At 43.2% G+C, this 11,259-nt stretch overlaps 1 protein-coding gene across 2 annotated transcripts; it reads left to right on the top strand.

Moving 5' to 3' along the window:
- The first annotated feature begins 6 nt into the window (after positions 1-6).
- On the top strand, positions 7-11,194 carry NSRP1 (nuclear speckle splicing regulatory protein 1). 2 transcript variants are annotated; one of them, XM_048967277.1, is made up of 7 exons: positions 7-155; positions 1,002-1,089; positions 6,259-6,315; positions 6,439-6,570; positions 7,022-7,229; positions 7,872-7,980; positions 9,576-11,194. In XM_048967277.1, the coding sequence occupies exons 1-7, from the start codon at positions 136-138 to the stop codon at positions 10,603-10,605; spliced, it is 1,644 nt and encodes a 547-aa protein (XP_048823234.1). In that variant the 5' UTR covers positions 7-135; the 3' UTR covers positions 10,606-11,194. The 2 variants fall into 2 exon arrangements, with proteins under 2 accessions (XP_048823234.1, XP_048823235.1); XM_048967278.1 differs by lacking the exon at positions 7-155 and adding an exon at positions 461-631.
- Positions 11,195-11,259: the final 65 nt, after the last annotated feature.

Raw genomic sequence — 11,259 nt, 5'->3', positions numbered from 1 at the left:
CGACCCTTCTGGAGCAAAAAACGAGATCGGCGCGGCGGGAGCGCCCAGAGAGAAGGGAGTGGAAAGCAGCAGAGACAGGAGGAATCTGCGGCCGCGGAGCAGCAGGCGGCTGTGCCCAGCGGCTGCCGGGACAAGATGGCGGCGCTAAGCAAGCAGTGAGTGCGGGCCGCGGCGGGGTGGCGGTAACCGAGGGGCGCCACGGGGTCGCCGCCGAGGATGGGCACGAGCCGGGTCCCGCCTCGCCTCCGGCTGGGGCTGGCGCTACCGGAGCGCTCGGTCGTCCCAATAGGTGTTTGTTGGCGGGCAGCGGCCTCGCCGCGTTGGCCTGAATGTAAAACTCGTAAAATTGTGTTCGTAATAAAGTAAAAAAACCACAAAAATTACACGTGGGAAGGGGCGGGGGGCGGCTGCGACGGCGCTGAGGGGACTTTTTAACTCCAACGAAGCAGAATCCCTTCAGGATTCGCACAGAAACCGCCGTGCTCCCGGCGCGGCCCAACCGCCACCTCAGAACTGGGCTGCCCCAGGGCCGCCCTGGGCCGTGAGCTGGATGCAGGGCCTGGCTGATTGTTTGCCTTGTGATGTGATGTGAGCTGGATGCAGGGCCTGGCTGGTTGCCCCGGCTGCACCTGTACGTTGGTAGTGCACGTTGCTGTCCAAAAGTGTGTCTACAGAGCATTGGGTGTGGGTCGGTGCTTTGCGAGTTAAAATCGTTTCTTCTTTCCCTGAGGAAGGAAGAAAGAAAAATCATTTAAGAGGGTATTTGTGGCCTAATTTAGGAAGATGGGTAGTTTTATCCCTAAACTTTGTGTGGAAAAAGGCTGATGGTGGCAGTGGGAGAAGCTGGCAGGCTGTGCTGCCATCAGCACTGCCCTGAGCTGTGCTCTATACATTATAGTGCTGCTCATCTTCTGTTTCTAGAGTTGTAAATAGCAGAGCTCTGTTTTGAAACCTGCTATGTGTACATAGCATGAAAATTAATTTTCAGCGTTCTTCCCTAGGTATGGGCTTATTATGCCCAAGAAATTGCAGCAGAAGAATCTGGCTTCCAACAAGCTCTCAGTGTTTGCAGATGACTCTGATGATGAGGTCAGTTCAACAGTTTTCTTCTGATACTTGCACTGTATTCTGTAAGTGATTTGCTTACTGCCCTAATGTGCACATCTGCTCATGGCCATGGTACTGAGAGACAATCATTTGGGTGTGGATGATACGTAGCTCTCAAAGCACTCAATTCTGCTAATAAGAGATAACACTGTGTGCAGGATTTCAGTGACCACACGCTTTGTTGGTGCTCGGAGGTGTATGACTCCACTGCATGACATTCATAGTGTTCTTTTATGTAGTCTTTATTTGCTTTTAAGGTGTTAGAATGAAAATACTAACTTCCTGCTTGTTCCAGTAGAGGGGGCTGCACTCTAAAAATTACACTTCAGGATGGAATGCTGCATGGGGTGCACCCAAGAACTGGCTCAGCATTTAGGCTGTTTGGGTGCTTACAGATAGCCCTGTTCTTAACCAGAAGTTTTGAAGAATTTAAAGGCAGTAGCTTTGTAGTCTATGGGTAAAGGGTAGGAACTCAGAGCTGTGGAGGTGACTTGTCTCTATATGGATAAGTGCTAAGGTTGCAACTTCTTTCTCTGTTTCTGGAGATGAGGTTGCAGTTTACTGGCTAGTGTCAATCAGAAATTGTCTGTGATAGTTTGATCATAATGTCATTACGTGCGTGTTATACTTTATTTTTTTACCCAAAGCCCAGAAGACATTGTTTTGATTGTGTAGTTGCAAAGAACAGTGCTAATTAAGCATCAAATAATTTGTCAGTTGCTAATTCCTATAACCAAACATCGTAAATGTTTTTTAATGAACTGGTGGCTCTTACGTTTTGTGACAGTAAGCCCAAATCTAACAATGGCCAACCTCTGGGAGAGGCTGAATCCCATCTGCTGCTGCTGAGGGCGTTGGAGCTGCCTTTGTACAGTGCATGAGAGGGCTGAGGGCGTCCCAGTGATCTCCAGTCAGCCTCGAATGTGAAACTGCAGCTTATAGGAAGTGCAGAGGATGTGAACATGTCTGACATGCCATCTCTCACCTCACCTAGCTGCATCCTCAGCACCGTGTGGAGGTGTTCCTCTGCTTCAGCTCATAGCTGCCAGCTTGGCTCTAAGGAGAGACTTTCCTCTGAGCACAGCTGATAGGGACGATAGGATGCACTGCCCTCCAGGGCAGCAGTACTTTCCTTTTCTGTGGCAGTTTGGGATTTGGTGTCTTTCTCTACATCCAGGAATGGACTCTGTGTTTTCCAGAGCCCAAGAATGAGCTTCAGATGATGGGTTGTTGTCATTATACCTCAGATGGTAGGGCTGGAAACCCTCCTGGCTGGGGGGTGACTTGTTTTTCACTTCTGTGTTTTCTCTTCTTAATTTTCGGAGTAAAATAATGAATGATAACAATTACAATAACAGTAATAGTAACAGTGTATGGTGCTGCCAGCTAACTTGTATGTAACAGATCAAGTATTTTTTCTGTCAGAAAAGCTGACATTCGCTACCAGTCTGTTATAAAGACTCCTAAAAGTTGTCCTGTGCATTGGTGTGGTACATCCCCAGCAAAATGTAATAATCTCATAACTGCCTTTATCAAAAAAGGATCACTTTTTAAAAAAAGCAAAATTACTTTATTAGTTCAATAATAATTTCAGAGCTTTCAAGATAAGGAGCTGCATTTGGGAGGGGTTTCATTTCCTGTCTGCTGGCTTATCACTCAGAACTACATCTCAAACGTCTGGAGATTATGTATTTTTAACTGAACTCTAATAAAGTTTGTGCTGGGAAATCTGCACACCTGACTTGGGCTGTGATTATATATGAGATACCAAACTTTTGCCTCCTTTTTTTTTAATGCTATGTGTGTATTTTATTAAGGCTTTGCCTGTACCTTTGCTGCAGGAGTTTAAAATGTGACTGTGGCAAAGTACATCAGTGGGCGTTAGCCAGCAATGAAGATGTTCTTGGGTTAGTTCATAGCAAGCAGAACATCTTGGATGGAAATCTTCTTGAGATATTTTTCATCAGTGTTGAATGGGACAACCGAAGCAGGTGGTTGCAGTTCTTCCTGGCTGCCCTGGTTCTGAGTTATTTGCCTTCATAAGCAGGGGTTGTTACTGTCTTTAGATATGGAGGGAAGGTGGTCATCCTGCGGAGAGCCTTTAGTGGAGAGCAGGTGATGCATCAGCAAAGGGAGATGTGAGAAATGAGCTCTCATTGTGGTTTGCTGCTGCCTGTGGTCTGTTCATTTTCTCCACAAACATCAGCCCCTTGTTCACATGCTGTATCTCATATTACCCCCTTATTCACGTTGTGTCTCAAGAAGCACTGTGTCACTTCCCCCTGTGCGCTGCTCTGCGTTCTGTTCTTCATTTACCATTTAGTTGGGAGTATCTCTGGAAGTTGAGACTCATTTTGCAGCATTAAAATGTCTGTTTATTGAACTAGAATTACCTGCACCGTACCAAGCAACCTTCAGAACTGATCTGTTGCTTCAGGATGGCAGTGTAGATAAAAACCAAAATGCACACAGACTGCAGTGGGTGCTCAGTGCAGGGGAGCACGGTGGTGGCAGTGGGAATGTTCTGTGAGTGTTGGCTGGTGAGGGCCTGGCTTGTTTTAGTGACCCCCCAAAAGAAAGGAGGAGCAAACATAAAGAAACTGGAACTGAAAAGAAAACTGCATTGGGTTGTAAACCCATTTTTGTTCTTGCTTACAGTTCCTTTCCAAAAAAGCCCAAAAATGCAATGTCTGGAAAAAAAAAAGTGCTGAGTAGTGATAAGGACTGGGGTTCATGCAGCACAAGAGCAAACAGACTGAGGGGCTGTGGCAGAGATCCCTGAGCAAAGTGGAGAAGTGAGTGTGGAGGAAGCACGGAAAAGCAAAAATGATTCAGAGAAGGTAAAGCAGGTTTGCTGTTTCTCATAATATGAGCAGCAGAACGTAGGATGGAATGAACTGGTTTCATGGAAACAAAAGGAAGTTGTTTTTGTCCACACAGTGTGTGATGCAGTTGTGGAACCCATTGCCACGGGACGCTGCGGTGTGGCCAGAGCTATAAATGGGCTCAGAAATGGATGAGTCAAACAAAGGGATGCTCGTGGTGTCCAGCAGTGGCCCAGGTGCATCCTCCTGTGCGGGAAATCTTCTGCTGCGGGTTGCTGGAAGCTGGGAGTGTGTGCCAAGGAGATTGACTGCCATAGGGACTTATTTTTCATGTTCTTTTTCCTCTAAGAAATGGGAGAGAACAGTGAGAGTGCTCATAGACCGAGGCCCTTTGTTATATTTGTTGTCTTTTTGTTCCCATCAGAGCTTTCTGCCCTGGCCTTGTAGGGCAGGTAGACTTCAGAGTCTCGTTTTGAAGTTTGTTTGTTTGCATGTGTGCTTTTACAGGAGAGTGTTAAAATATCTTTTCCTTCCAGCAGATATTAAAACTACAAGCTTTGTGCTTTGGAAGAATAGCTTGAGTGCAGTACAAGTGTGAGACAGATCGCTGAGCTTATAGGCCTTTAATAAATGGGCAGTTGATAAGTAAAAACAATACAAAAGAACAGGAAGTTCTCATCTATCAGAGCTCAGGGCACAACAGGAAATTGTCAGCCATAAACCTTTAGGGAAGGTGTTTGTTGTAAACTTGCTGCCATTCGAGGCAAACATATCGCAGGTGGGCTTCCTTACAGGCGTGTGTGCAATAATGAGATTGTCTGTTACTGCTGCCTTTGTGTCTGCAGATCAACTCGTTCATCTCACGTGGGCAGACAGGGAAAACAGTCTATGCAGTATTTCTGGTCACCAGATATTTTGGTGTTCTGTAAATACAGCTGCAGGGTCTGTTCTGTCTTCAGTGGAGTCTGTGCTTTCTGTTGTCTGCGTGCAGAGACTCCTTAGGGCTCAGTACTGTCCTGTGCTGCCAACGTGAGCATCCCAGAACCATTGGAGAGCAGGGGCTGGAGCTGGGTGAGCATCACACTCCCATCTGCCCCAAACCTTCATGGCAGACACAAGGAAACAAGCCCTTTCATTTATAGTGAATGTACTTAATAAACAGCACTGCCTACTGGTTGAGGAAAGATGTGCGGGCCAGTTCAGCACTAATTAAAAGGCAAAACTGACTAAAACTCAGGGTTGGTTTGTTCATGTGTTTATAGAAAGTATGGTGATGAGAAAACGTTTTTAGTAGCAGATAAGTTTTTTTTCTTAGGGAGGATGGGAGGATTAATACTGCTGTTTTCCAGCATATTAATGCTGAGCAGCTAAACGTGAGTGCTTGAAATACATGCTGCTCCCATCAGCAGCATTCTTGCTGTTAAAAATACAGAACTAATGATACTGATCAACTCAGAGTCTTGCCAAATCCTTTCGGGTGTTTGGTTCTTGCTCTGAATGCTGTTCTCATTCTGCTGTCAGTAAGAATGCCTGCTCAGCACTGCTGCTTCTCTGAGCCAATATGTGCAAGTGTGTTCTGAGCAGCACTGAACTGTCACAGACTATTGGAAATACAATTATAACATCGCTGAGAATTCATCCTTCTGTATTCTGCAGTATAAATACGTGAGAACATTAAAATGATTTTGATACATAAATTGGCAGGAGGGTGTAACTCCAAGTTTGGTTCATTTGGTTGGGGGGGGGGGTTCTGTGTTTTACTTTTATTCTAGCAACGACTAAAAGAAGTTTAGGGTTGATGAGAATGTGTAGGGTGATCATCCTGCCTTAGGAATTTGTTTCAGCATTGGCTGTAGCTGGCCTTGGCTAAAAGTCTGGCTGCTGATGTGCCAGCTCCTCACACCACCAGGCTGACCTGTGCTGCTGTGGGGGACAGGTCGTCTTCCTGAGTTTTTTGGTGGTGGTTGGAGAATGGTGTTGGGACAGAACAGTTTCCACAGATCTCTGGGTGTTTCTTAACTGAGACCGCTTGTTTTGTGAAATGACATCAAATTGTTCGTGGCTTTTGAGGCAAACTGGTCATTAAAACTGTGTTCTTAAATCCATCACCACTTTTATGCAAGACCTGTGTGTTGAAGTGCTGCAGTACTTTGCCCAGGAAAGAGGCAGATCCATTGTGTGCAAGTGAATGAATTTCTAGTTGTTCTTGCTTGCAGACAAATAGTATTGAAGTGAGAGACTCCCTAATAGAAAGAAACTGCTTATATATAGTTGTGAGCTGTGTCAATGTGATTAATTTTATTTCTGCAATCTTTTCTTCTTGCAGCCATCCGTTGGTGAAAGTCTTCAGAAAGAGGCATTGAAGAAGCAGGCAATGAAGCAGGTGAGGTGCAACGAAGGATCTTCGTGCCTGTGGCAGATTAGGAAATTACTGCCTTTAATTTCATGCTTCATTCTTGTGTCAGTTCCCACCCCACGTGTTTTGTTTTGTTTTGTCTTGATTTAGACAAAATTGGAAATTCAGAAGGCTTTGTCAGAAGATGCTACAGTATATGAATATGACAGTATCTATGATGAGATGCAGCAGAAGAAGAAAGAAAGTAGTGCCAGACTGTTATCAGGGAGAGACGAAAAAAAGGTCAGTGCTGGAAAATGTGTCCTCTGTGTCTGAGCTCTGTCTTATCTGTGCTTGGAGTAACTTTAACTGCTTAACTTTTAAGCTTTGCTGAATGGATTCTGTAATGGGGCATACGAGTTTTGTGCTCAAATGCTGTTACCTAAGGTAGTAATGTGCAGCAACTGTGGTAGAATTCAGTCAGTCAGATACTTCAGAGTCCTTGATCCAGTGGTTCTCTGGAAGCAGACTGTAAGTTTCTCACCTCGCTTACAATATATGGCATATTTTTCTGTATTTGTTAATCTCCCTAAAAGGGAATTACAGTTTATGTAAGATTGTTGTCAGCGTAAGAATGTGTTGGACTAGTTTCTGTTAGAAACTCCCTTCAACATCTCCAGCAGTCCCAAATTGTGTTTTCTTAGTCACCTTAATTATCTCTCAGCATCATACCTTTTTTTCCTTTCTCTTTTAGCCCAGATACATCCACAATATCCTCAAAGCAGCTGAGATTAGGAAGAAGGAACAAGAAAAAAGAATGGAAAGAAAAATTCAGAAAGAGCGTGAAATGGAGGGAGGAGAATTTGCTGACAAAGAGGCTTTTGTGACTTCAGCCTATAAGAAGAAGCTGCAAGAGAGGGCTGAGGAGGAGGAAAGAGAAAGAAGAGAGGCAGCTCTGGAGGGTGAGACTAACACTGAAGCAGCAGAATTCCACCTAGAAGTATGACCTTGTAATGACAGACAGTACTGTCATCCAGTCTTTCTGTGAGCCTTGGTACGGTTTAAATATCAAAGAGGAGCAGATGGCAGATACTGAATTGGATCCCACTTCCCATCTGTTATTTTGCCTTGTACAGGTTACTGAAGGAACACGGGAAGCTCCTCCATTTGTGTGTTGGGGTTTTAATTTTTGAGAAAGTGTCAGTTTTTGAAGGAAGACTTGTAAGCCTGGGGTACAGTGATGCTCACACTCTCTAACTTCACATATTATGTAGGATCTATTGAACAGTCATTGAAATAGGACTTAGAATACATAGTGGAATAACAAACAAGGTAGAATTGGTTGAGGTGTAACCTTGCATTTTCAGCATCTAGAATAAGATAATTCAGGTTGGAGTGGACCTCTAAAGGCCATCTGTTTCAGTCTGCTGTTTCAAGCATGGCCTACAATGAAGTCAGATCACTTTGTTCAGAGCTCATTCCAGTTCAGGCTAAAAACCTCTTGGGATGAAGATAGCATTCTTGTTGCTATCTTTACCAGTTGTGAGTTGTGTCTCGTGAGTATTTACAGCACAGTAAATCTAGCTTTGCTTTTTTCCCCTTAGCATACCTGGATGTGACCAAACAGAAGGACCTCAGTGGGTTCTACAGACATCTCTTAAACCAGAGGGTAGGGGAAGAAGAGGTGCCAAAGTGCAGCTTCCGTGAAGCCAGGTATGATGCGGTTCGGAAGGGCTTCAGATATAAAACAGCTTCTGCTTGGATGTGGTTCCAGACTTAAGGAAATACTGCAAGAATTAGACAGGGAATGCTATAACACACTGGTTGGGTGATTAGTTGGTACAGATGCTTAATTGAGTTATTTGGAAAATGTCCAGTGATCATCAGTGGTATAGATGATAAGACAAAAAAACTTGGAGGACAAGTTAAAAAGTGTCAGCAGACTGTCATGCTTGTAATAGTTCATATTATTCTTACCTGTATTTACTTTGGTTTGCATAATATTTTGCAATCTGCATTAAATTGCGTGTGTTGGATCACGAGGAAGGCAAAAGGTAACATAATGGGCAGAGAAGCAAATCAAAGAGAAATGACTTTGGTAGTAACATCTGGAAAAAACATGGAACAATGACTTTATACTCATTCCACATTTGCAGGTTCATGAAAAATAAACAAATTCAGTGCTAATGCTGTGGTAAAAGGAAATGAATCAAATAAACTGTGAATGTTCAGATGGAGAATTTTAAGATCTTAATATATACACAGTCCAAGGCAAAGTAATGAGATGAGGCTAAGTTATTTATGTAGCTGAGATGGTGAAATCCTGTCCTGTAGATGAATATGTTGAAGGGGAATATGTGTTCATTATATGCAACAAATGACCATTTGTAACAGTTAATTCAGGTTAAAATTCACTTGGGATGGTCTGCAGACCTCAATCTCACTGAGTAAGTGTTTGCTATCACAAAGAAAATGCAGCTTTCATAAAAGCTGTACTGAATCTGAGAGTGGGTTAGAAAGAAAGTCCTTACATGAAGAATGTGCTCACAGTTACTTGGCTATGTGAAATAAAGGAATTGTAGGTTGTTTGCTATAAGGATATGCCACACATTGGAAATAATAGGTGGTGTGCTGATCCATCAGAATTTACCACAGATTGTTATTGTAGCTGGTTAAGAGAGCTTGTGTGTGATGGAACATGTATTTCCTTACCAGTCAGGAAAGTGTGACTGAGCATAACCTGTTCTGCCTAGTGCCAAAATTTGTCCTTCATGGATCATCTTTTTTATGTACAAATCTATGAGCTGCTAAAAGGAACTGATTTTTGTTAAGCTGCAAGAATGACATCTTCAGAACTACTGGATTAAAAATCTACTTACGGAAGCTATGTTCCTGCCTCTATCATTGAAACATCCAACCTGCTTCTTCTCTGACTATCTGTTAAGAATAGGGGAAAAAATACAGAGGAAAAAATGTGTCGCTTGCCAGAAAGCTTAAACAAGAATGCAAATCTCTGTTCTGTTCCTTAGATAGAGACTGCAGATATTAACCTTACTCACTCTTTTAGATAAATCCATCAGCTTGCGTTCACCAATGAACTAGATGCAGATCTCTAATAGAAATGGTTTATGCTAGATTCCTGGAACCTGAGCACCAAATAGATTTGCTGCCGTAGACTTTTTCAGCTGCATCTTTTGTTTACAGTCCTGTTGAAGTCCTGATCGGAAGTCAACCTATAGAGAAGTCTGAGATTTCTGGCTGTGTAATGTTGTTTTTTTTTCTCTTCTTTTTTAACATAAAAAATGTAGGTTAAAGGAAGATAAATCTGACAGTTGTTATGATGAATCCAGCCAAAGGAGCAAAGGCCCATATGAAAGACAAAGGCTCAAACCTTCTGTTAAAGAAGAAGATAATCCAGATGCTGATACTGACTTAGAAAGTGATAGTAATGATGAGAAGAGACATAAATCTGCTAAAGTGAGTTTGAAAAAGAAGAAAAGGAGAGCCTCCTCTGAGAGCAGCGAGGAGGAGACTAAACATCACAAGAGCCAGAGGCATTCCAGGTCACCGAGTTCGTCCAGTGCGGAGGAAGAGCTGCGCACAAAAGACCAGACAAACCATGTTACAAAGAAGGGAGAGGGCAGACCAAGCAGAAAGGGCTGTGATGAACAGTACAGGGGAAAAGACTATCAGAGAAGTAGGACCCATGAAAAGGATCACCAGAGGGAAAAGGAAGAGCGACACAGATATGGGAATCACACTGGTAAAGACTATTACAGGAGAAGGGAAGAGCAAGATGATAAACAAAAGGAGAAGGAAAGAAAAGAGAGGGAGGGACATGGTAGAGAATGGAGGAAGGCAAAGGAGAGAGAGGAGAAGTGTTCAGACAAGGAACGAGAAAAAGAAAGAATAAGAAGTGGTAAAGATAGATCCAGTGACAGAGAGAAGGAGAGAGGGGAGAAATGCAGAGAGAAGGAAGATCGTTCAAAGGAGAGGAGAGAGAAAGCTAGTAGTGATGAAAAATACAGGGACAGGAGGGAAAGCAGTCCTGCAGCTTTAGAAAAAGATGACACTGATCTGGAAAAGGAGAGAAAGGGACGAGAGAGAGAGGTGGATGAGAAGAAAAGCTCCAGCTCTGGGAATTTGTCTGGGCAGAAACGTAAGGATGGAGAAGGGGAGAAAGAGGAGAAAGAACAGACACAAAAACCAGCTGAGAGCATGAGCAAATTTGCCAAACGGAGCAATGAAGAGACTGTCATGTCAGCAAGGGACCGGTACTTGGCAAGGCAGATGGCACGTGTTGGTGCTAAATCTTACATTGAGAAAGAAGAAGATTAATGTCACTGTAGTGGACAAAAACTCTTGGTTTCTCAACCAAGAGGAAAATCCGCTGCTTCATGGACATTTGTACAGAAGAGTTTCCTATTTATTTTTAGGTTTCATAAAATACATTTTATGTGCTATAGTAGAACATCTTTTGAAATGGATTAATGGATCACTTGATGCACACCCTCCATCAGTTTGTGCAGTCAAAGTATTAAATTTGTCTAAATCAGTCCAGCTTTATCTTCAGTATTTTTCATCTGAAGATTCTGGGGAGTTATAGGAATACTGAACAGCTCAGGTGAGAATGCTCCCACAGGCAGCTCCTACCCTCTGCAGTTGGATCAGAATGAACTCCTAAGCTCTTAATGCATTGAGAGTCTCAGGCCTTAGCAAGAGTTATCAGCGCCCAGCAATGCTCTCAAAAATCATAAACACCTGTAAAAGAGGGGAAAATGGCAACGGAACAGCCTGGAAAACAATCCCTGTATGTAACGTGGTGTTTTGTAAGCTAATGCATATTGACATATGGATTTTGTAAATACGTTTGGGTTTAGTTTTAGGGACCTGATGTACAGAAATAAAGTGCAAGGTACATACTGTGTCCAATGTGTGTCATTTTTAATGCTGTTATATAGGTAATAATGTCATCTTTTTTTGTGTGTGTGA

The sequence above is a fragment of the Lagopus muta genome, chromosome 20 (assembly GCF_023343835.1).
Source record: "Lagopus muta isolate bLagMut1 chromosome 20, bLagMut1 primary, whole genome shotgun sequence".
Lineage (NCBI taxonomy): Eukaryota > Metazoa > Chordata > Aves > Galliformes > Phasianidae > Lagopus > Lagopus muta.
Note: the sequence above shows the minus strand (reverse complement) of the source record. Positions and strands in the feature narration are given on the sequence as shown.